The sequence below is a fragment of the Manis pentadactyla genome, chromosome 2 (assembly GCF_030020395.1).
Source record: "Manis pentadactyla isolate mManPen7 chromosome 2, mManPen7.hap1, whole genome shotgun sequence".
In the NCBI taxonomy this organism is placed as follows: Eukaryota; Metazoa; Chordata; class Mammalia; order Pholidota; family Manidae; genus Manis; species Manis pentadactyla.
Window position 1 is genome coordinate 94,024,227 of NC_080020.1, and position 27,211 is coordinate 94,051,437.

General features: G+C 38.8%; 1 protein-coding gene across 4 annotated transcripts in view; it reads right to left on the reverse strand.

Annotated features, from left to right (window-relative positions):
• The window catches only part of KIF2A (kinesin family member 2A), a 93,391-nt gene extending 66,519 nt beyond the window's left edge, over positions 1–26,872 (reverse strand). For all 4 annotated transcript variants that reach the window (XM_036887713.2, XM_036887710.2, XM_036887712.2 and 1 more), the window contains exon 1: positions 26,738–26,872. In XM_036887713.2, the coding sequence (XP_036743608.1) occupies positions 26,738–26,801 (64 nt within the window). In that variant the 5' untranslated portion in view covers positions 26,802–26,872. The remainder of the gene's footprint in view (positions 1–26,737) is intronic.
• Positions 26,873–27,211: the final 339 nt, after the last annotated feature.

Genomic DNA, 27,211 nt, shown 5'->3' on the forward strand with positions numbered 1-27,211 from the left:
GCAGTGAACATAAGGGTGCAGATATCTTTTGAGGTAGGATTTCATTTTCTTCAGATAAATACCCAGAAATGGAATTGCTGGATCATATTTAAGTTCTATTTTTAATTTTTTAAGGAAACTCTATACTGTTTTCCATAATGGATATACCAAAATACATTCCCACCAACAGTGCATCAAGGTTCCCTTTTCTCCACAGCTGTGCCAACACTTGTTTTATTTTGTCTTTTTGGTAATAATAGCTATTCTAACTGATGTAAGGTGATATCTAACCGTGGCCCAATTTGCATTTCCCTCAATTAGTGATGTTGAATATCTTTTCATGTGCCTGTTGGCCATCTGTATATCTTCTGTGAAAAAATGTCTATTCAGACTTCTGCCCACTTTAAAACCAGACTTTTTTTGCTATTGAGTTATTTATATATTTTGAGTATTAACCTCTCAGTAGATATGATGTGCAGATATTTTTACCCATTCAATAGGCTGCCTGTTCATTTAGTCGATAGTTTCTTTTGCTGAACAGAAGCTTCTTAGTTTGATGCAGTCTCACTTCTTTGTTTTTGTTGTCTAAAAGGGATGAATTTTATGATGTGAATTATACCTCAATTAAAAAGAAGTAGGACATAGTAACTAGGGAGAATGCAGGGAAATATAAGAGAAACAACTGTAGAACTCTGGGAAATGCCAACATTCAAGAGGTAGACAAGGTACGAGAACTTAGGAGACTAATAATAATTCAAGAAGTAGGAAGAGAACTCAAATAACATGGTATAATCATGTCTAAGGAACAGTTTTAAAAAGTAGGAGATGGACAAAAAGCACAACTGACCAAAAAAAAAAAAAAAAGTTCACCTTTACTAATTATATGTGAATAAAACACAATTTATTTATTCACCAGTTAATAGACACAAAGGCTGTTTTCACCTTTTGCTATTAAGAATAATGCTATAAACATTTATGTACATGTTGTATGGACATATGTTTTCATTTCTCTTGGGTATATTCCTAAGATGCAGCACTGTATTATTATTTTGACGTTATTTTTTAAGAACAGTTTTGGCCTTAAAGTACACAGCAAAATTGAGCAGAAGGTACAGCGATTTTCCATATACCCCCTGCCCCCAGATATGCACAGCCTTCCCCATTATCAACATCCCCCACCAGGGTTGTACATTTGTTATAACTGATGAACCTACACTGAAATATCATAATTGCCCAAAGCCTTTATGGTTCATTCTTGGTACTGTACATTCTGTGGGTTTGGACAAATGTATGATGACACATATCCACCATTATAGTATCATATACAGCATTTTCCTGCCCTAGAAATCCTCTGTCCACTGCCTAATCATCCCTCCCAAGGCGTCCAATCCCTTGAAAAGATCTTTAAAACCTAAATTGTTGAGGATATGGAGACAAGTGTAATGTATTCACTGCTGGTGGTAAACTCAGACTCATTCAGTCAGTATTCAATGAATGCCTGCTATTGCCAGGTACCACACCAGATGCTAGGTTTATAGTAAAGGACCAAATAAAAATGGCCTATGCCTTAAAACAAAACAAAACAAAAAATAAATGTATACTCACAAAGTATGGCAAAGTTTATTAAGCAAATGTTGAGTGTACTAAGAGATCAAATTTTGATTTGAGAGTCAGGAAAGGACCCAATGAACAAGTGGTGAAATAATATTTAAGCTGAGAAAGAACAGCAAAAATTTAGTCAGGCAGAGTGGGCAAGAAGAAAGTTTAGGTAAAGAGAACAGTTTGTGCAAAAGCTTTAGGGTGGAAAAGTCACTAAAAAAGGGCCAGTGAGGCTTAACACTGAGAGCAAGGGGATAGGTGTCTGAAGTGAGACAGGGAAGGTCTGATCACATAAAGCCTTGAAAGGTCATATTAAGGATCATCTGTTACATGTCCTTCAAAATCCTGACATACTGATAATCTTTCCTTGTTCTCTATTTTCAGTCTTCTCATCCCTTTAACTTTTTCCCTTCAAAAACAAAATGCTAAATATGCAAAGAAGTAAAAAGCTAACTTTTTCAAACAATAAGGCTTCTCTCTCACTTACCAACTTCACATTTCCCTGTATGGCCCCGGAAGATGACTGGTTAGCCAGAGACGGGTAAGATTCCTCAAGGGAGGAACAACCTAAGACAGGCACAGTCGCAGGGGGGCCATCAGGTGAGAAATTGGGGATCAACAGAGGTGAGGCTTAGAACCTCACCCCCCCTGTTCTGAGAGAAATCTTCTGCATACGTGGATGTTTTATTGCCCTGGTCTAGCTTGGATTAACACATAGTCTACAGGCACACACCTGATCATCTAAATGTGCTCTCTTACAACACTAAACTATGTTTTCTACCTTTATCTTGTATCTACCTACCACTTCAGCATTTTATTAAAAATAATAATAATAAAGAGAGAAATGTGGTATCCACATATAAATCAAGTATAAAAACCAAATGAGTATTCATATTTGAACTGACTGTTTAGAGTTCATAATGCATGAGCAAAACCGAAAGTTTCTGTGATGACTGCCCTTGTACTGTTCACTATGTAACTTATTCATTATGTAAGAATTTGTTCTACATGTAAAAACTTGTTTGTTATGCCTCAGAAGATTGGAGACTGACAAAAATTAGGCTTGGGGTGGATTAATGATTGTGCATTGAGCATTGACTCCCCTATACAGAATTTTATTGTCGTTAACAACCATTTGATCAATAAATATGAGAGATGCCCTCACAAAAAAAAAAAAAAAAAAAGGACAGACTTCCAATGGTAAAATAAATTAGTAACCGGGATGTAATGTATAGCATAAGGAATATAGTCAAGATATTGTAACAGCCTGGTAGGGTGATAGCTGGAACCTAGAATTATGTATATAAATGTTCTACCACTGTGTTGTACACTTGAAACTCATGTAATGTAATACTGTGTGTCAACTACCCTTTAATAAAAAATAATTATTTAAAAAAAAAAAAAAAGAGAAACAAAAAAACAAACAAACAAACAAAAAAAACAAAATGCTGATTTTTCTCTCCATTAATAGAAGAACAAATCAGAGAGTGCCATAGCTGTGCAATTTCCACTTCCTCTATAAAATGAAAGCACTGAGTGGACACAGATTTTTGGCCCTCCTGCCAGCCCACTGGTGTCCTAGTAGCTAGTACACTGCCTAATGTTCTCAATACAGATTGGTGGAACAAACACATAAACAATATACACACACTATGGCCCCTTCCAATCAAAGGCTGATGTATGGAAGAATTTCTTGGAATTAAGGAAATACTCATAGAACAGAGAAGTAACTGGCTTTGAGAGATTAGGCTCCTCTGGTTCTTCTAGAAAATAAACAAAATAGATAAACCCCTAGCCAAACTTATCAAGAAAAAAAGAGAGTCTACACACATAAACAGAATCAGAAATGAGAAAGGAAAAATCACTTCAGATACCACAGAAATACAAAGAATTATGAGAGAACACTATGAAAAATTATATGCTAACTGGATAAACTAGAAGAAATGGACAACTTTCTAGAAAAATAGAACCTTCTAAGACTGACCCAGAAGAAACAGAAAATCTGAATTTTCTGCAAAAAAAATTGAACTGGTAATCAAAAAACTACCTAAGAACAAAACTCCTGGACCAGATAGTTTCACTGCTGAATTTTATCAAACATTTAGGGAAGACCTAATACCCATCCTCTTTAAAGTTTTTCCAAAAAGTAGAAGAGGAGGGAAAACTCTCAAACTCATTCAACAAAGCCAACATCACTCTAATACCAAAACCAAGCAAGGACACCACAAAAACAGAAAATTACAGACCAATATCCCTGATAAATATAGATGCAAAAATACTCAACAAAATATTAGCAAACCAAATTCAAAAATCCATCAAAAAGATCATCCATCATGATCAAGTGGGATTCATCCCAGGGACGCAGAAATGGTACAACAGTTGAAAAATCCATCAACATCATCCACTACATTAACACAAAGAAGGACAAAAGCCACACGATCATCTCCATAGATGCTGAAAAAGCATTTGACAAAATTCAACATCCATTCATGATAAAAACTCTCAACAAAATGGGAATAGAAGGCAACTACCTCAACATAATAAAGACTATATATGACAAACCCACAGCCAGCATTATACTTGACAGTGAGCTGAAAGCTTTTCCTTTAAGATCAGAACAAGATAAGGATGCCCACTCTACCCGCTTTATTCAACATAGTACTGGAGGTCCTAGTCACGGCAATCAGACAACACAAAGAAATAAAAGGCATCCAGATTGGCAAGAAAGAAGTTAAACTGTCCCTGTTTGCAGATGACATGATATTGTACATAAAACACCCTAAAGACTCCACTCCAAAACTACTAGATCTAATATCTGAATTCAGGAAAGTTGCAAGATACAAAATTAATACACAGAAATCTGTTACATTCCTATATACTAATGATGAACTAGCAGAAAGAGAAATCAGGAAAACAATTCCATTCACAATTGCATCAAAAAGAATAAAATACCTAGGAATAAACCTAACCAAGGAAGTGAAAGACCTATACTCTGAAAACTAAAAGACACTCTTAAAGAGAGATTAAAGAGGACACTAATAAATGGAAATTCATCCCATGTTCTTGGATAGGAAGAATTAATATTGTCAAAATGGCCATTCTACCTAAAGCAATCTACAGATTCAATGCAATCCCTATCAAAACACCTACAGCATTTTTCAATGAACTGGAGCAAATAGTTCTAAAATTCACATGGAACTACAAAAGAACCCGAATAGCCAAAGCAATCCTGAGAAGGAAGAATGAAGCAGGGGGAATTACACTCCCTGACTTCCAGCTCTACTACAAAGCCACAGTAATCAAGACAATTTGGTACTGGCACAAGAACAGACCCATAGACCAGTGGAATAGAACAGAGAGCCCAGATAGAAATCCAAGCATATATGGTTAATTAATATATGATAAAGGAGTCATGGATATACACTGGGGAAATGTCAGCCTCTTCAACAGCTGGTGTTGGCAAAACTGGACAGCTACATGTAAGAGAATGAAACTGAATTATCATCTAACCCCATACACAAAAGTAAACTCCAAATGGATCAAAGACCTGAATGTAAGTCATGAAACCATAAAACTTTTAGAAAAAAATATAGGCAAAAATCTCTTGGAAATAAACATGAGCAACTTCTTCATGAACATATCTCCCTGGGCAAGGGAAACAAAAGCAAAAATGAACAAGTGGGACTATATCAAACTAAAAAGCTTCTGTACAGCAAAGGACACCATCAGTAGAACAACAAGACATCCTACAGTATAGGAGAATATATTCATAAATGACATATCCGATAAGGGGTTGACATCCAAATTATATAAAGAGCTCATGCACCTCAACAAACAAAAAGCAAATAAACCAATTAAAAAATGGGCAGAGAAGCTGAACAGACACTTCTCCAAAGAAGAAATTCAGATGACCTATGGGCATATGAAAAGATGCTCCATATCCCTAATTATCAGAGAAATGCAAATTAAGACCACAATGAGACATCACCTCACACCAGTAAGGATGGCCAACATCCAAAAGACAAACAACAACAAATGTTGGACAGGATGTGGAGAAAGGGGAACTCTCCTACACTGCTGGTGGGAATGTAAACTAGTTCAACCATTGTGGAAAGCAGTATGGAGGTTCTTCAAAAAACTCAAAATAGGCATACCATTTGACCCAGGAATTCTACTCCTAGGAATTTACCCTAAGAATGCAGGAGATCAGTTTCAAAAAGACATATGCACCCCTATGTTTATCGCAGCACTATTTACAAGAGTTAAGAAATGGAAGCAAAGCAACCTAAGTGTCCATCATTAGATGAATGGATAAAGAAGATGTGGTACTTATACACAATGGAATATTCTTCAGCCATAAGAAGAAAACAAATCCTACCATTTGCAACAACATGGATGGAGCTAGAGGGTATTATGCTCAGTGAAATAAGCCAGGCGGAGAAAGACAAGTATCAAATGATTTCACTCATCTGTGGAGTATAAGAACAAAGAAAAAACTGAAGGAACAAAACAGAGGCAGACTCACAGAACCCAAGAATGGACCAACAGTTACCAAAGGGAAAGGGACTGGGGAGGATGGGTGGGAAGGGAGGGATAAGGGGGAAAAAGGGGCATTACGATTAGCAGAAATAATGTACCGGAAGAGAAGGGAGCATGGGAAAGGCAGTATATATAGAGAAGACAAGTAATGATTCTATAGCATCTTACTATGCTAATGGACAGTGACTGTAATGGGTTATGTGGGGTGGACTTGATAATAGGGGGAGTCTAGTAACCATGTTGTTTAAGTAATTGTATATTAACAATATTAAAAAATAAATCTATATAAAAAAAAAGATTAGGCTCCTCAATTCTGGCCTCAATAAATAGGCAACTAACTCCCTATTTAAGGGAGTTAACCAACTACAGACTGATAGAATATAGGGAAGTAATTTATTAACATAATTTATTTAACTGTTAGAGTTAGAAAAATCCCAGTCTATTAGTCGGTGAGGCTGTTCAAGTTTATTAAGTTAAAAAGTAGGTTTGTTTTTCAAATGTTTCTTAATTTAAAAAAAAAATCACTTCCTTCCCATTATCAAATATAATGCATGCCATCTTGTTTTTCTATACCAGCTAATTTGTTTTTCATTATATGTCATGGTCATAAACACTTAATAAATTAAACATGTTACGTTTTGTGAACCACTTAATTTCAGGGAAAAAAAAAACATTCTACAGGCACAGTCTGAACTCCATAATCCAAACAAATTGTAAAAATCTGTCATGCACTATGTTGACAAGAGTATGAGTAAACTGGTACTTTTTACAGAAAGGAATCACATACTCTTTAGGGAAGCAAAGTGGCAGGATCTATCAAAATTAAAAATATACAATTCTCTGAGGCAGCAATTGTACTTCTAGGTTTTTATCATACAGACACAGCCATGTATGTAAACTTACATACATATTGTCATGTATGTAAACAATGACAGAAGTTCAAAATTATTCAATACAGTATTGGCTGTATAGTAGCTGTAGATTGGGCACAACCTGAATCGTGGTGTATTTAATCAGCAACAAAATGTAGCTATGAGGAAGACTGGGACTATAATTTATGTACTTAAAGATTCTCCAAGATATTAAGTGAAAATAGAATTAAAACCACCAGGGTGTACAATATATATACTATATGAAAGGAAAAATGTATACATTTACACATATATTACATATAGATACACATATACAACATACATTTGCTTGAAAATGCAAAATAAATACTTCTGTAACAATTACACAAGAACCTGGAAATACCAGATCTCACTTGGGAGAAGAACCAGGTGGCTGAGGACAAGGATCAGATAGAGACTAATATATATCTTCTTGAAACTTAATTATTAACAACCGGACTACACTGTTATAGAAAACAGATAATTATATTTTTTAAAAAGGGTTAAAAGTGTACATTAAAAGCAATGATACATACCTTCTCATTGTCATATTCTTGATGCCCAGAGGATGAATACAAATCATTTTCACACTAATTTCAGACAGACAAGAGTAGTGAAAAGAACAGCACAACTAAAAGTTCATTTAATCATTGGTTCAACAAACACATAATTTACTAAGCATGTAGAGGTCCTGTGCTAGGCACTGAGGATACAGTGGAACTTGAATCTGATTAGAGACAGTTAAACAGATAACCCATTCCCATAAATGTTTTGAAAAAGTAGAGGGAACTAGGAGAACATAAAGCAGGTGATCCATCCTACTCTAGGAGGGATGGAATGTTTAACATAGGCAAAAAGGAGGAGTAGCACTCAACTAGGCTAGGTGGAAATGGAATGTTCTAAGAGTTCAGTGTTCTGGAGTGCCCCAAGTAAGTTGCAAGAAATGAGACTGCAGAAGGTCAGATTATTCAGGGTCTAGACTAAGCTATGTTAAAGCTGGGCTTCATCCAAAGGCAACAGAGGTAGATGAAGTGATCAAAAAGTTTTAAGGAGGTGATTGTGGAATCACATTTATTTGTTGGAAAGGTTATTCTGAAAAAGTAATCCAGCAAAGGTAGAGAGAACGATTTTAGGAATTTGTTGCAAATTTGCTGGCCTGACCAAAGTTATAGTAGAGATGTGGAAAAAGTGTATGGATTGAAGAGGTACTTGAACAGTTAAATTAAGAGAACCTCATGATAGCATATGAAGTTAAGAGAGAACAACTCAAAGAAGACTACTTACAGGTTTTCTGTTTGGGCAACAGGGTGAATGAGATATTACTGAAGAAGCAGATTTGGGGAATGGGTTCACTTTTGGACACAATGAATTTGAGGTACTTATGACACAGCCAAGGGGAGATACTCAGCAATTTGTTAAATAGATACACAAACAGTACATGTTTGCAGCCAGTCAGCTAAGCATGTAGTTCAGCCAGAGAGAGAATAATGTGTGAGAAGAACTACATGGTTAGAACAAACCCCTTAAGAACACCACTTTTACAGAATAGAGAGAAAAAGCAGCACCTTCAAAGATTTGAGGTACAAAGGAAAGGTCTGAGAGGTAAGAGGACAACAAGAAGTTTTATTTACTTTCAATTTAGTTAAGGAAAAGCTCTTAATGAAACCTCAAAGAGCATACAAAGAACATAAATATATATTAGGGCCATGTAGTCAACTCTCAATATCAGCTGTAACTGGGGGGAAAATAGTAAAAATGTATTATTCCAAAACAACTTTAAATAACCGTTTTACAAAAATAAAGATCACTGCAACTATACAGGCCCTTCCCAGGAAGTTGCTATAATCTGTTATATTTTCCTGACAATTTAACTGTTAATCTAATAAGAAGCGTTCCTTCACATGACAGCACATGTTCAGGGTTTTTTAAAATTAACTCAATTAGCATTTGCTGCATGACTATTATGTGTCCCTTCATCTGATGCCTTTGAGGGATTAGGCATAGGACTTTTCTGAATGATGTCAGTTACAATACAATATTAAACAGGTATTGCACTCAATGCAAGCACTCTGTGGCTCTACAATTTCTTTTGAAAAAGAATTCTGGTCTTTTCCAGTCTCTGCCATTGCACAGATTTAAGCCCTCCATGTTCACAAGATTTTCAAAAATTTAGGCCTAATTAATTAAAAAAAACCTGACGGCAATATGTAACAAAGAAAAAAAAAGGAAAAGATTACATATTTAATAATCTGACTTCCAATGCCTGCAACATCCATTGTACACAAAGAACTCTAAAAGAATAAGAGTGTAGGGGACTTTAGAGACAGGCAACTTATGTTCTAAACTCGTATCTGCCACTTTATGTACAACCTTGGACAAGTCAATTTCCTCATTGTAAAAATGTAAGCAAGTTTTGACCAACAAACAGTATTTCATCAAAAAAGATGTCTGTGGTTAAATTCTAAGACTTACTTCACTAATTAGGGCCTCTAATTTGTTCTCATTTCCTAAAAATCGTATAGGGAATCACTATAATCATTATATCCATTTCTCTTTAGCAGTCCACAGTAACTTACACTTAAAAATACTACCAAAAAAATGCAGGACAAGATGGCGGCGTGAGTAGAGCAGCGGAAATCTCCTCCCAAAACCACATATATTTATGAAAATATAACAAAGACAACTCGTCCTAGAATAGAGCCCAGAGGACACAGGACAATATCCAGACCACATCCACACCTGTGAGAACCCAGTGTCTCGCTAAGGGGGTAAGATACAAGCCCCGGCCCCGCGGGACCCGAGCACCCCTCCCTCCAGCTCCCGCTGGGAGAAGAGTAGGCAGAGCAGGAGGGAGAAGGAGCCCAGGACTGATGAACACCCAGCCCCAGCCATCCGGGCCAGAGCGCAGACACGGTGCATGTGCGGGAGGCCCTGGATACTAGGGAAACGGGGCAGCAAGAACAGTGAGCGGGTACCGGAGGCCTGGCGCCGGAGGACATAAGAAAAGCAAGCGGCCATTTTTTTTTTTTCTGTTTTGTTTTGGCGAGCGCTTATTGGAAGTCTTAAAGGGATAGGGACCCCAATACTAGGGAAACAGGGCAGCAAGACCGGTGAGCAGATGCCTGAGGCTGGCACCGGAGAATAAAGAAAAACAATCGGCCATTTTTTATTTTTAATTTTATTTTTTTATTTTTTTAATTAAAAAAATTTTTTTTTTTGTGGTCGTTTTGTTTTAGCGGGTGCTTTTTGGAAGTCTTAAAGGGGCAGGGCGGGACACTTAATCCAGAGGTAGAGAATCCGGGGATCTCTGGGCACCCTAATCCCCTGGGCTGCAGGGAGCTCGGAGGCCCCTCACGGAGATAAATAACCTCCAGGCAGCTCTCCCTCCAACGCGACTCCACCATTTTGGAGGTGCAGCCCCAGCCAGGCCACGCCCACAGCAACAGCAGAGATAAACTCCATAGCAGCCGGGCAGGAAGCAGAAACCCTGTCTGCGTGCAGCCACCCAGCACAAGCCACTAGAGGTCGCTGTTCTCCCAGGAGAGGAGGGCCACAAACCAACAAGAAGGGAAGTTCTTCCAGCCGTCACTTGTCCCAGCTCTGCAAACTATTCCTAATACCATGAAAAGGCAAAACTACAGGCAGACAAAGATCACAGAGACAACACCAGAGAAGGAGACAGACCTAACCAGTCTTCCTGACAAAGAATTCAAAATAAGAATCATAAACATGCTGACAGAGATGCAGAGAAATACGCAATGGATATGGGATGAAGTCCGGAGGGAGACCACAGATGCCAGAAAGGACATTACAGAAATGAAACAAACTCTGGAAGGGTTTATAAGCAGAATGGATAGGATGCAAGAGGCCGTTGATGGAACTGAAACCAGAGAACAGGAACGCATAGAAGCTGACATAGAGAGAGAGAAAAGGATCTACAGGAATGAAACAATGTTAAGAGAACTGTGTGACCAATCCAAAAGGAACAATATCCGTATTATAGGGGTACCAGATGAAGAAGAGAGAGGAAAAGGGATGGAAAGTATCTTGGAAGAAATAATTGCTGAGAACTTCAACAAACTGGGGGAGGAAATAATCAAACAGACCACAGAAATACACAGAACCCCCAACAGAAAGGATCCAAGAAGGACAACACCAAGACACATAATAATTAAAATGGTAAAGATCAAGGACAAGGAAAGAGTTTTAAAGGCAGCTAGAGAGAAAAAGGTCACCTATAAAGGAAAACCCATCAGGCTAACATCAGACTTCTCGACACAAACCCTACAGGCCAGAAGAGAAAGGCATGATATATTAAATACAATGAAACAGAAGGGTCTTGAACCAAGGATACTGTATCTAGCACGACTGTCATTCAAATATGATGGTGGGATTAAACAATTCCCAGACAAACAAAAGCTGAGGGAATTTGCTTCCCACAAACCACCTCTACAGGACATCCTACAGGGACTGCTCTAGATGGGAGCACTCCTAGAAAGAGCAAAGCACACAACACCCAACAGATGAAGAATCGAGGAGGAGGAATAAGAAGGGTGAGAAGAAAAGAATCTCCAGACAGTGTATATAACAGCTCAATAAGCGAGCTAAGTTAGGCAGTAAGATACTAAAGAGGCTAACCTTGAACCTTTGGTAACCACGAATTTAAAGCCTGCAATGGCAATAAGTACATATCTTTCAATAGTCACCCTAAATGTTAATGGACTGAATGCACCAATCAAAAGACACAGAGTAATAGAATGGATAAAAAAGCAAGACCCATCTATACGCTGCTTACAAGAAACTCACCTCAAACCCAAAGACATGTACAGACTAAAAGTCAAGGGATGGAAAAACATATTTCAGGCAAACAACAGCGAGAAGAAAGCAGGGGTTGCAGCACTAATATCAGACAAAATAGACTTCAAAACAAAGGAAGTAACAGGAGATAAAGAAGGACACTACATAATGATAAAGGGCTCAGTACAAAATGAGGATATAACCATTCTAAATATATATGCACCCAACACAGGAGCACCAGCATATGTGAAACAAATACTAACAGAACTAAAGGGGGAAATAGACTTCAATGCATTCATTTTAGGAGACTTCAACACACCACTCATCCCAAAGAATAGATACACCGGGCAGAAAATAAGTAAGGACATGGAAGCACTGAACAACACAGTAGAGCAGATGGACCTAATAGACATCTATAGAACTCTACATCCAAAAGCAACAGAATATACATTCTTCTCAAGTACACATGGAACATTCTCCAAAATAGACCACATACTAGGCCACAAAAAGAGCCTCAGTAAATTCCAAAAGATTGAAATCCTATCAACCAACTTTTCAGACCACAAAGGCATAAAACTAGAAATAAACTGTACAAAGAAAGCAAAAAGGCTCACAAACACATGGAGGCTTAACAACATGCTCCTAAATAATCAATGGACCAATGACCAAATCAAAATGGAGATCCAGCAATACATGGAAACAAATGACAACAACAACACTAAGCCCCAACTTCTGTGGGACACAGCAAAAGCAGTCTTAAGAGGAAAGTATACAGCAATCCAAGCATATTTAAAAAAGGAAGAACAATCCCAAATGAATGGTCTAATGTCACAATTATCGAAATTGGAAAAAGAAGAACAAATGAGGGCTAAGGTCAGCAGAAGGAGGGACATAATAAAGATCAGAGAAGAAATAAATAAAATTGAGAAGAATAAAACAATAGCAAAAATCAATGAAACCAAGAGCTGGTTCTTGGAGAAAATAAACAAAATCGATAAGCCTCTAGCCAGACTTATTAAAAGGAAAAGAGAGTCAACACAAATCAACAGTATCAGAAACGAGAAAGGAAATATCATGACGGACCCCACAGAAATACAAAGAATTATTAGAGAATACTATGAAAACCTATATGCTAACAAGCTGGGAAACCTAGGAGAAATGGACAACTTCCTAGAAAAATACAACCTTCCAAGACTGACCCAAAAAGAAACAGAAAATCTAAACAGACCAATTACCAGCAAGGAAATTGAAGCGGTAATCAAAAAACTACCAAAGAACAAAACCCCCGGGCCAGATGGATTTACCTCAGAATTTTATCAGACATACAGGGAAGACATAAAACCCATTCTCCTTAAAGTTTTCCAAAAAATAGAGGAGGAGGGGATACTCCCAAACTCATTCTATGAAGCTAACATCACCCTAATACCAAAACCAGGCAAAGACCCCACCAAAAAAGAAAACTACAGACCAATATCCCTGATGAACGTAGATGCAACAATACTCAACAAAATATTAGCACACCGAATTCAAAAATACATCAAAAGGATCATACACCATGACCAAGTGGGATTCATCCCAGGGATGCAAGGATGGTGCAACATTCAAAAGTCCATCCACATCATCCACCACATCAACAAAAAGAAAGACAAAAACCACATGATCATCTCCATAGATGCTGAAAAAGCATTTGACAAAGTTCAACATTCATTCATGATAAAAACTCTCAGCAAAATGGGAATAGAGGGCAAGTACCTCAACATAATAAAGGCCATCTATGATAAACCCACAGCCAACATTATATTGAACAGCGAGAAGCTGAAAGCATTTCCTCTGAGATCGGGAACTAGACAGGGATGCCCACTATCCCCACTGTTATTTAACATAGTACTGGAGGTCCTAGCCACGGCAATCAGACAAAACAAAAACATACAAGGAATCCAGATTGGTAAAGAAGAAGTTAAATTGTCACTATTTGCAGATGACATGACACTGTACATAAAAAACCCTAAAGACTCCACCCCAAAACTACTAGAACTGATATCGGAATACAGCAAAGTTGCAGGATACAAAATCAACACAGAAATCTGTGGCTTTTCTATACACTAACAATGAACCAACAGAAAGAAAAATCAGGAAAACAACTCCATTCACAATTGCATCAAAAAAAAAAAAATACCTAGGAATAAACCTAACCAAAGAAGTGAAAGACTTATACTCTGAAAACTACAAGTCACTCTTAAGAGAAATTAAAGGGGACACTAACAGATGGAAACTCATCCCACGCTCGTGGCTAGGAAGAATTAATATCATCAAAATGGCCATCCTGCCCAAAGCAATATAAAGATTTGATGCAATCCCTATGAAACTACCAGCAACATTCTTCAATGAACTGGAACAAATAATTCAAAAATTCATATGGAAACACCAAAAACCCCGAATAGCCAAAGCAATCCTGAGAAAGAAGAATAAAGTGGGGGGAATCTCACTCCCCAACTTCAAGCTCTACTATAAAGCCATAGTAATCAAAACAATTTGGTACTGGCACAAGAACAGAGCCACAGACCAATGGAACAGACTAGAGAATCCAGACATTAACCCAAACATATATGGTCAATTAATATTTGATAAAGGAGCCATGGACATACAATGGGGAAATGACAGTCTCTTCCACAGATGGTGCTGGCAAAACTGGACAGCTACATGTAGGAGAATGAAACTGGACCATTGTCTAACCCCATATACAAAAGTAAACTCAAAATGGATCAAAGACCTGAATGTAAGTCATGAAACCATTAAAATCTTGGAAGAAAACATAGGCAAAAACCTCTGAGACATAAACATGAGTGACCTCTTCTTGAACATATCTCCCCGGGCAAGGAAAACAACAGCAAAAATGAACAAGTGGGACTATATTAAGCTGAAAAGCTTCTGTACAGCAAAAGACACCATCAATAGAACAAAAAGGAACCCTACACTATGGGAGAATATATTTGAAAATGACACATCCGATAAAGGCTTGACGTCCAGAATATATAAAGAGCTCACACGCCTCAACAAACAAAAAACAAATAACCCATTAAAAAATGGGCAGAGGAACTTAACAGACAGTTCTCCAAAACAGAAATACAGATGGCCAACAGACACATGAAAAGATGCTCCACATCGCTCATTATCAGAGAAATGCAAATTAAAACTACAATGAGGTATCACCTCACACCAGTAAGGATGGCTGCCATCCAAAAGACAAACAACAACAAATGCTGGCGAGGCTGTGGAGAAAGGGGAACCCTCCTACACGGCTGGTGGGAATGTAAGTTAGTTCAACCATTGTGGAAAGCAGTATGGAGGTACATCAAAATGCTCAAAACAGACTTACCATTTGACCCAGGAATTGCACTCCTAGGAATTTACCCTAAGAATGCAGCAATCAAGTATGAGAAAGACCAGTGCACCCCTATGTTTATCGCAGCAGTATTTACAACAGTCAAGAATTGGAAGCAACCTAAATGTCCATGGATAGATGAATGGATAAAGAAGAAGTGGTACATATACACAATGGAATACTACTCAGCCATAAGAAAAAGGCAAATCCTACCATTTGCAGCAACATGGATGGAGCTGGAGGGTATTATACTCAGTGAAACAAGCCAAGCGGAGAAAGAGAAAAACCAAATGATTTCACTCATCTGTGGAATATAAGAACAAAGGAAGAACTGAAGGAACAAAACAGCAGCAGAATCACAGAACTCAAGAATGGACTAACAGGTACCAAAGGGAAAGGGACTGGGGAGGATGGGTGGGTAGGGAGGGATAAGGGGGGGGGAGAAGGAGGGTATTAAGATTAGCATGCATGGGGGGGTGGGAGAAAGGGGAGGGCTGTACAACACAGAGAAGGCAAGTAGTGATTCTACAACATTTGCTATGCTGATGGACAGTGACTATAAAGGGGTTTATAGGGGGGACCCGGTATAGGGGAGAGCCTAGTAAACATAATATTCGTCATGTAAGTGTAGACTAATGATACCAAAGGAAAAAAAAAAAAAGGCAGTTCCATTGTGGAGACCTCCAATGAGTCCTACACAAGGGTATAAAAGACATATAAAAGTGTAGGCAAAGGTTCTGTTTGTGTTTATACAGAGGATCAAAGCCTAATTTGGCTACCCCGAAAATGAACTAAGATACGATATGAAAAAGAACTTCCAACATCAGCACTCTCGGGAAGACTCATGCCAGAAGATGATCAGGAAAAAACCCCAACAAAGATCCATGCACTGCTACAGCTGTAGATGCACTCATCCAACCAGTTCCTGGACTTGCCATGGGAATGAAGAAGGGGGTATCTAAGCTGGCCTGTGCATACAGTAAAACAACAAATTTGACTGGATCTATATTGTTGGAACTCAATCAAGAATTAGGAGAAGTGCAAATTGTAGCACTCCAAAATCTTACAACTACAGACTATTTACTGTTAAAAGAACATATGGGATGTGAACAGTCCCCAGGAATGGGTTGTTTTAGTTTGTCTGATTTCTCTCAGACTGTTCAAGTTCAGTTGGACAATATCCACCATATCATAGATAAGTTTTCACAAATGCCTAAGGTGCCTAACTGGTTTTCTTGGTTTCACTGGAGATGGCTGGTAATTACAGGTATGCTTAGGTTACGTAACTATACTTCTATGATGTTAATGTGTGTGCGCAATTTAATTAGTAGTTTAAAACCTATACATGCTGAAGTTACTCTACAAGAAGATATGTCGAAGAAATAATCAATCTTCCCATGTTTTCTTCCGTCTGCTACTTCTATAGCTTTTCTTCTTCCTTCCTAACTACAACCCTTAAATAGAATTCGTGCCTCATATCAAATTTACTGAGTATCATAATTCTTCCAAGTGGTAAAGATACCTCAAGACAAATGCTGGGCATAGAAGCCACAGGGCATAAATATGCAAAGAAGTAAAAAGCTAACCTTTTCAAACAATAAAGCTTCTCTCTCACTTACCAACTTTAATTTCCCTGTATGGCCCTGGAAGATGACTGGTTAGCCAGAGACGGGTAAGATTCCTCAAGTGAGGAACAACCTAAGACAGGCACAATCGCACGGGGGCCATCAGGTGAGAAATTGGGGATCAACAGAGGTGAGGCTTAGAACCTCACCACCCCTGTTTTGAGAGAAATCTTCTGCATCCGTGGATGTTTTATTGCCCGTGTCTAGCTTGGATTAACACATAGTCTACAGGCACACACCTGATCATCTACATTTGCTCTCTTACAACACTAAACTATGTTTTCTACCTTTATCTTGTATCTACCTACCACTTCAGCATTTTATTAAAAATAATAATAATAAAGAGAGAAATGTGGTATCCACATATAAATCAAGTATAAAAATCAAATGAGTATTCATATTTGAACTCTTTATAGTTCATAATGCATGAGCAAAACCAAAAGTTTCTGTGATGACTGACTGCCCTTGTACTGTTCACCGTGTAACTTATTCACTATGTAAGAATTTGTTCTCCATGTAAGAACTTGTTCGTTATGCTTCAGAAGATTGGAGACTGACGAAAATTAGGCTTGGGGTGGATTAATGATTGTGCATTGAGCATTGACTCCCCTATACAGAATTTTATTGTTGTTAAGAACCATTTGATCAATAAATATGAGAGATGCCCTCACAACAACAACAACAAAAAAAGTACACACTTCCAATTGTAAAATAAATAAGTAACCGGGATGTAATGTATAGCATAAGGAATATAGTCAAAATATTATAACAACTTGGTATGGTGATAGCTTGTACCTAGAATTATCATGTATATAAATGTTGAATCACTGTGTTGTACACCTGAAACTAATGTAATGTAATACTGTGTGTCAACTACTCTTCAATAAAAAATAAATATCTAAAGAAAAAAAAAATACTACCAAAAAAAATAATTTTAATACTGTTTACATCTCCAACTCACTTTTCATGAGATACAGCAGGTATTTCCTATAGTTTAACTACAACAGGTAAACTGTTATTTAAATTCTCTGCTAGTCTGATCTGAAGGATGTAGTTTCTAGACACATTGTTTGGATAGTGTCATGGCATTTGAACTATGAAACTCAAAATGTGTATGGGCCAAAGTGAAGAAATGGGGCTAAAGTTGCAAAGCGTGTCTGAATCCTTTCACTGCACTACAGCTTATTTTATAAATGTCAGCAAACCCTAAATCTCTCATAAAGGCGAAAATAACAAAAATGAAGAAAATTGACCTTAACTGCAACCATATATAGTTAATCCTCATGTTTAAAAACATTACAAATCTTACAAAATCTTATTTTAAGATATTATAAATCTTATTAATTAGTCCATTAACTTGAGAGTAGCTTTGACTTTTAACACCTTAAGTTTTCATACCTCCCTTTTAAAACACATTTATTTTTTAGAGCCATTCTAGGTTTACAGCAAAACTGATGGTAAAAAGATTTCCCCTATCTTCCCATGCTCCTACAGTACCCAGAGCCTTCCATAATATCAAGAGTCCACACTGGGTACACTTGTCACAATCAACAACCCTACAATGAGACATCATTAACACCCAAAGGCCATAGTTTACATTAGGAGTCACTCTTCTATCTTCTACGGGTTTTGACAAAAATGTAGCATGTATTCACCATATAGAAAATTTTCACTGTTCTAAAAATCTACTGTGCTTTGTCTGGTCGTCCATCCCTCATTCCTTTTAAAGTCCTAAAGTGCAAAGATCAGTTAAGAAATTCTCAATGCTGAAATAACATTCAGAATCTTGAGGATGAAAAAAGAAGGCAAAAGCCAGGGTAGAAAAAATAGGCCAAAAATAAGAGCCATGAAAAAGGACAGCAGCTACATTTCAAGAATCAAATATTTCATCCCTTAAAGCGCTAAGACAGATTCTTAAGTACTGTTTCTCCTTCCCATTCCCTTCCAGGAATTCTGAGGGTTTTGCCTAATACACCATACTGAGTCTTAAGTAGGCAAAGCAGTTTGTTTTTACACCTTAAGTAAATTCCTGATCTACATATAAATATTAGTGACTCATACCTTAAACTCACTTACTTTTAAGATACTGGCAAAAAATTATAAACAGCCTGAGTTGAATGCTCTTTGATACTTCATTGTACACAGGCTCTACAGTCCTCATACTGTATTCATGAAGGATTAGCTTGATCAAACAGAACTGAAGAGATGTTATAACCGACACTCAGCCTTTCTAAATGTTAAGTCCATTCCTTTCAACACATCTGTCCTTTATTCAGCACAAGTGACATACTGCTATATATATAACTTCAATTATTTTTAGTGTTCTGTATCTCATCTGTTCCTTAATTATTGCTCACCTTTCTAGACTGATGCAATCTTATCCTTGCTAGCTCTCATTTTCAGTACTACTCTCCCTCTAATCTAACACTAATCACTAGCTAACTCCTATTACTGCTTTTAGGATATTAAGTCCTACAGTAGTTTCCAAGTGTCCTAGAAATTAATTCCTAGATGCCTTACCTTACCTTTGTTTCCAAGTCTTTAATAAGGTGTCCGAGATTACACCTCCTTCCTTCTTTTCCTCATCCATCACTCTCCCACCTGTCTGTTTTAAAAGCCCTTTTTGCCTGCCAGCTCTCCACTGCCAGCTCTGGGACCTCTCGCATGTTGTACCACATGCCTGGAATGCCTCTTTTCCTCCAAGCAATCTACTGGTTATCTTCCTCCCACCATGTAAACTTCACTCTCCATTAAATCTTGTCAGATCACTGTTAGGAGAGAATACTTTTCTAAAATAATGGATCACAATCCTGCATACACACTGGAATCATGAGCAAGTGTGAAATTAAGTTTCACCAGTGACTGAGGTGTTTTAAAATAAAATACTGATACTTGGGCTCCATATCAGACCAATTAAAACAAAACTTCTACGTAAAGGATGCAGACATTGGTGGACACACGTCTGGGGTTTGATGGGGGGGAGGTTGTTTACATTTCGTTGGGTTTTTTCAAAGCCCCAAAGGTGATTCTAATGAGATGACAGTGTTGTGAACCACTATTCTAACCTTGCCCACTCTAGAAACAGAACCCCCACAAATACATTTACCCGATATGTTCTCAAGATATATCCACATCCCACATCCCTAAAATATACTTACCACACAGCCTTGACCAATGCATATAAAAAGTATCAGAAATGGCCCTTTATATGACTTACATACTTTACCATAGTTAATGTAGTTTGAGCATAGGGTTCCTCTTCTGTAAAATGGGGAAGATGTTGTCTGTCTACCTTATGGGATTATCATGAAAACACCCAAGATACTGGATATTATACATTTAGCAAAGCAACTAAAAGGGCACACATGTTAAATCCTTTCAGATATCAGAAGTTAACACCTGGATTCACTTCTTAAGAAAGAAACAGAACTCAAGTGGCAGTATGGAAGATACAAGCTATCTGGATGAAGCTGAGTATAAAGCTGCTAACCAAGAGTCATAATCAAAGGAGTCATTTTTGCAGTACAGACTGCCAAATTTACCTTAGGTATGTCCCATCCTGATGCTGTCTTTTCTTTAAAAGATTGTATACAGGTGAAATCTGGTTAAAATTAATGCTAAGACCAGTAAAAACCTGGAGAAAGAGTTCTTGAAAGTAAGTAAAATATAGCTCAGGGGGGTGTCTGATTCTTAACAGACCCTTGGCCATGGTTGGGAGGCTGTTCCCAAATTACACAGAAGGACCTGTTTTCACACTCTGCTTCCTTGGTTTGGTCCCTTGGCTGGATCTGTTTTCACACTCTGCTTCCTTGGTTTGGTCCCTGTGTTTGAGCACCCTAACCCAGGATACCCAGAGAGAAACCTGCTGCCGAGGCTGGCCTGCCAGAAACTTGAAATTGAATAAGCTTTATTCCTTTAGATACCAAAACAAAGGTTAAAAGGTATAAAGTTAAAACTTAAATGGGTATTAGAGAATAGAAAATAGACCAATAATGACAAGTCAGTAAATTTAAATTGACTGATAGGGGCTACCAGGACTAATGGGGCTGTATTAAGAATTCTGAGGCTGAATATGAGTTCATCAGGAAAGCCTGCCATGAAGAATAATGACATTGGTCATGGGCAGAGGTTAAAGGGACAGTACATAGGACATGTATTTTCCACCTAGAAAACTCAACTTCAAGAGTTTAACTAAAGAACTGAAGCCAAGAAAGGGAAGTGCTAACGATGTACACAGACTGGCATACTTCTACCAGTACTAATCACCATATATATAGATTATTTTGTTTTTTACTTTTGAGGGCAGGAACTGTTACCTTTTCTTTTCTGTGTGTGCCTTATTATTCTTTTTTTTTTATCTCCAACACCTATCAGAATGCCTGACATATAATACGCTGTTAGTAAAAATGTATTTAATATTTAGTTAAATCTGCAATAAGAAAACCAAAAAATATGAGATCACATTATTCTGTGATATAATCATTTAAAGTCTATATATCAAAACATCTTCACATCTATTCAGTTTGAACTGAAAGCCTCACTGTAGTGGGCAGTGAGAAAAATTAGTAGTACCAAAAGTGAGAAAGCCCTAGGCAATGACTAGATTTAGAAGCACAACTTTTAAAAAAGGACACTCCTCACCTCATATTACTCTAGGGAGTTAGTACAAAAAGTTAACTTAAATTTAAGATTAACCAACAATAAAATAACTCCATTGATTTTATATAAGTTTTCACCAGACAAATCCCAAAAACCATAAACTTGAATTTATTTAGCTCTCTATACTAAGTACATGGCACCATACCCACTGTGTAATCAAGCACTAAATGTTTAATATGGTGAGTTCCAACGTCTATTTTTACTTAGGCATTACAATACCATTATTATTATTACTTTAATTAAAAGAGCTGGTGTGTGATGGAAAGGTAACCAATAGTTGCTCCACAACTGGACCAGAGGATGAAAATTAGTTTACCCAAGGCTTAAAAATTACATCTAATCCTAAATTCAGAACTATGACCTCAAAAAAAAAAAACACTCTAAAAGATTATTTCAGGTTATAGGCCAGAAGTGTTACAAGCAAAGTGGGCAACTGAATAAAAAAATTAAGCTTTGCAAAAGATTAATGTAATATTAATGACAAGTATACCTGTGACTATAAAGAATAGATCCAGATGATCTCCCAAGGAATCCTGTTTTGGATTTTCAACACTCATGCTTCCTGAATTCCCTATTCGATCAGACACAGGCTAAACTGGCTCTTTGCAATTTTCTCTATATTTTTTAAAATTATGACACATAAAACAAGTTAACACACAGTCTTTCCCTAGAGCTCTGAAATTTTTGTCAAAAGAATCAAGTGACAGGGCAACGAAAATAGTTTCCTGGCTTTCTGAGGTCATTCTGGAAGCAAAAAATGACTGACTACAGAAAAGGGCATTAAAGCCTTAGTTTGCTCAGTTTCAATCCTTACATACTTAATAAAACGTTGGACTTCAATTTGATCTCACCAATTTGGAAAATTTAAGTACTGTTACCAATTGCAGGTTTTCTGGGCTTTTTTGGTGGCAGTAGAAAAGAATTTTACTACAGGGGGTTTTATATCTAAAAAAAAAAAAATCAAGGTATACAACTTCATACCATCAACCAGCAAACATCTGCCACAACTTAGAGAGCTAGAAGTGAAAGACTTAGGCTTTAGCCCAGGCTGTAGGCCTTATTAACAATGTAATCTTGGCAAATAATCCAACCTCAGATTCTTCACCTGTAAAATGAGATCTCCCACCTTCTTACCCTAGTTTTATTACTTCATAGGGTTTCTTCTAAGGACACAATTAAATAACCTGTTTGGAAAACTATGAAAGCCTAACATATAAAGAACCATTATCATGCTAGTTGCCATATTAATTCACAAATTCCCCCATTTCACCCACTCTACAATCAGTCACACAACTAACTGTACTAAAGAACAACTATATTGCTATGTGGTTCATTTTTATTACCTAGATTCACTTAATCTGTTCTTCAAAAGCCTAATATGATGACATGTAAAGATGAACTAGCAGAATACATGTGGCAAAGTAAAGAAAGAATCGGGCCATTTAAAATCTTTCCTAAAGGTTGCCTGTCCTAAACCCCAAGATTCCTTCCATGTCCTTTGAAATCTTCAATTTCCTCTGGATTTTAGATGTTTAATTAAAGCACTCTTTTCACAAATGTTTAATTAAGAAACAGAAGTGTTTTCCTCCCCCAGTTTCAGGTTTTGTGACCTTTAGTAACTATACTGTATCACTGTTTACCTGATCATTCCAACTGGGCTCTAACACTGCTCCCTGGTGGCTTTCCCACAAGTGTAAAATAATTTCCTGTATCTTGACTAGGCTGTAGATAGCTGTATGTATATGGTTCCTAAGTAACAAAATTCTCCCTTTGCTGTCAGAGTTCTCACAGTGCAAGACAGGTTCCTGGTTGCCACTAACAAGCTATTCAAATCTAGACAAGTCACTGATAGTGACTTGGGACGTGGTTTCCACATTAACAAAAATGAGAACTAGATTAACTCCAAGGATCTTTCTGGTTGAAACAGTCTATGATTCCCTTCAGATCACCTATATCAATACTGTAACTAAGACACCTCAAAGAAGAATCCCATTATAGTTGCAGCTTCCAAATATTCAAAACATTTCTCATCCTTCCTCTAGCCCCCAAAGGGTAGTCATGATTACTGCAGAACATGTAAGAAATGTCTTTACAGTTTTAAAATTTCCCAATAAAGACTATCTGGCTGCAAAATTGTATGGTTGTAGTTTTTAGAGTAACTGGATTTTGAAAAGGAATTTAATCAGAAAGTAACAGGAAAACATATGCAAGAAATTATGCATGAGCATCCATTTCCAGAAACCAGTCTAATTTCATACCAGGTTATGCCCTGTGGCTGGGAACCACCTCAGGAGTCCAATCTTAACCTCTGTCACTTCTAACCTTAAAAAACCAGAAACGTCAGATTAGCCTTGGCATATCACTCAATTTCAGTCAACTCTGGGAATCTTGAACTAAGAGGCCTGTATGTGGGGTCAGGGGCCAGACCAGAGAGGTGGCAACACAGGATGAGCATAGATGGAAGGCTTTCACTTTCAGGTAAGATTTCATCTGACTTGTTAATTAAAGTTTAAAAAACAAAAATCCAATAATGAATGATTCACTCAAAAAACTATGCAAGGAACTCTGCCAAGCACGTGGGAAGACAGATAGATGAATTCAGGGAATTATTTTATTTTAACCCAGTTAACATCCTGACTCTGGATAGAAGGTATGGGTATCCTGTCATCCCTAAATGGCATTCTCCATACCACCCCTTCTCCATTGTGGTTTGAAAATACAATACTAAGAGAAAGATGTCCAAATATTAATACTTAGGGAAATACGCTGTCTAATGAGTGATACAGAATGACTTAGGAATTCAGAGGCTGACTGGCCATATGATTTTAGTAATCAGTGAAGACTTTCTAGAAATAGTTTTGAGCAGGATCTTGAAAGATAATAAATCTATTTTAGTTTACTGTTTGCCCTTGGAATACATTTTATTAATATATGAGTATCACTGATAGGAGAAGCATGCTCTGAAACAAGGACAAGGATCACCATTAGCAAGCATGCAGAACATCAAGTCACCAGTTAAGAGGTGTCTGGAGCAGCCCTTCTCCACTCATGGTGATTTCCAGTGTCTCAGGCATTACATTAGTGCTCACTCATCCAACTACAAAGTTTATTTTTGTTACAAGAACCACTAGTGTTCTATCCAATTCAGCTCTGCTATAGAAGTGGGGGGAAACAAAACAGCTTCTTTAAAGTGAAAAAGGGAAAGCTTGAGGGGAGTCTCCCAGACACCAATTTCTACTGTGAAACACCACCAGACATGTAAATGGTCACTCTCTTTGCAAGTTATTTTTTTTACCTTCTACCAACTCCATTATGCATCTGGGGCATATAAATATGTATAAGACTATAGGTTAGAATATTACACTTTGTAACAATTTCCATTATTTCTCATGGGCAAACTGCTTTGCAATGTGATTTTAGGTTACCAGCACTTATGTGAGAACACCATACTCACACACGTCTGGGTTTCTGATACAGGCAGAAGGTGAAAACTGAAAAAGAATTAAAAGCCTCTATCTTAGAACCCTAAAAGAACCAAAATTGTTTCAAGTCCAATACGTGTTAAAAAAAAAAAAGATGTTAGTCCAGAAAAAATATAAATACATAAACCTTACAAATGTCATATGATACTGTTTTCTATCCAATAGATTTTACAGTAACACCTAAAATCATACTTAAAGGCTTAGAATGTGAAGAACTTACATTTTATTGCACACCAAAATTTAAAATAATATGCAAATCCTATTTTTGCTCATACACAGTGAACCTGAGTTCATGTAAGAGAAATGACATTAACAGCACTGTTTAAGGAGAGTAATACAAAAATATGTAACTATATATATAAAAGAGAACATATAAAGAAACCCCAACCCAAGTAAAGGAGACACCTCTTTCCCACTAGTGTTATGGGTGACTTCTAAAGCTCTAAGTGGTATAACTTGTCTATTCACATATAGGATAATGATGCTTCCAGTTAACACAGCTGATCTCAAATGTATTATAGGAAAAAAATCACTAGCTATACAGGGTCTTCCAACACACCATACAGATCATACGAATGTGAAACTAGCTTCATATAACTTAGTCACAGTTGTTAGAAACCAAGAGGGTGTGGATGTGATAGCGAGTTACTACTAACTAGGTTATAGGATAACAACTAAGCCATGAATAAAAGGTAAGTATATGAGGAAGATGGAGTCAAAAACACTGCACACCTCCATATATTACACACCCCTAGTTCTTTCAATATTCCGATTTAAAGAAAATTTCACTAATCTCCCTTCATGCACTTTCTCTTTCACGATATGAATTATTTCCAAGCCTGGCTGGCGTCTCACTCCGCACCCCAAAACACTGCCATAAACAGTATTTTCCCCAAAAAGAACCTATAGAAAGAAACATAAGCCTAAGGCTTTTTTTTTTTTTATTTCCCCAAATTAAGCATGTGTCTTTGCCTCACCGTAGAGTTTTTCTCTGTTACCTGTCCGGAGAGTGTGAAAAATACCGACTTCCGGTCCCCTCCCCCCAGCGGAGCCCGCCGTGACTGGGCTCATCCCCTCTCCTTCCCTTTCGGGCTCATCACCTTTGAGAGGCTCACGGAGGACCTCTTCCCACTGCTCCCCCGACCCTTATTGATGGCTGAGCAGGACACTCCGCATCCCTCTAAGGGAGTAGTAATAAAGAAAGAGGCATGCTGAAGAAACGGAAGCCCAAGCAGCCTGACGACAAGACAGCAGTTTTAGCCCACGGGCTGGCCTATTCTCCCCACCTCGGTCTCTGACCAGCAGTCGGTTCTCTAAATACTGAAATCACGGGTCTCCATGCTCTCCCCGCCCCCACTGCCTCAAAGATGAGGCCGGAAGATGAAAAGGCCAGGGTGAAACACGAGGCTGGGTCACCCGAACCCAGTCCGCCGCCCCCGCTCCCGGGAGGATGGAGACCACGGGAGGAGCGAGAGGCCGCCGGCCCGGGCCCTCCCCCGCGCCGCCCGAAGCCCCCCGAGACGATGCCTGCGCCACCAGGGCCCTCCCCGCCGGCCTCCCCCCGGCCCAGCCCCGCAGGGTCCTCCCCGCCTGCGGCACTGCAGCGGCGCCAGGCAGACCCCACGCCGGCCTCACTCGCACACACGCCACACACAAAAGCGCCGCGGCCGCCGCCTTTCCGCCCCCACAGCCCGGCGGAGCAGTCAATGAGGCGGCCGGCGCCCGCCTCCCCTCCATGCACACCCGATGCGGGGCCCAGCCGGCAGGGGCGGCGGCGCGGCTCACCATCGCTCCGCTTGATCTCCACGTAAATCCCGATCTGGATTTTGCCGAAGTTGGCCGTTGCCATCACCTCATCTGGAGCAGCGGCGGCGGCGACGGGCCGAGGGAGGGGGACGGAAGGGCGGAAAAGGCGGGGAGGGGGCGGGGTGGGTGTGGGAGGGGGAGCGGTTGCCCGCGGCCGCGCCGGCCCGGGCGACAGCGTGAACGCGAGCCGGGGCTGCGAGGAGCAGCGGCTGGGAAGCAGGCTGAGGCCCCGGGCCTGCAGGCCAGCGGGAGGACGCGCACGCCGGGCGTCGGGGTGAAGCGAGGGCGGGAGCCTTCAGGCGGCGCGGGTGAGAGTGGGAGGGCCCGCGCCAGCCGCCCGCGAGCCGACGCCAGGGAGGCGGGACGCGGAGCGCCTGCGCAGAGCGCGCCTCCCGCGTTTCTTCCTCCTTCGCCAGCCTTTGCCCGCTGCCTCCAGGCGACCCCGCTCAGCTC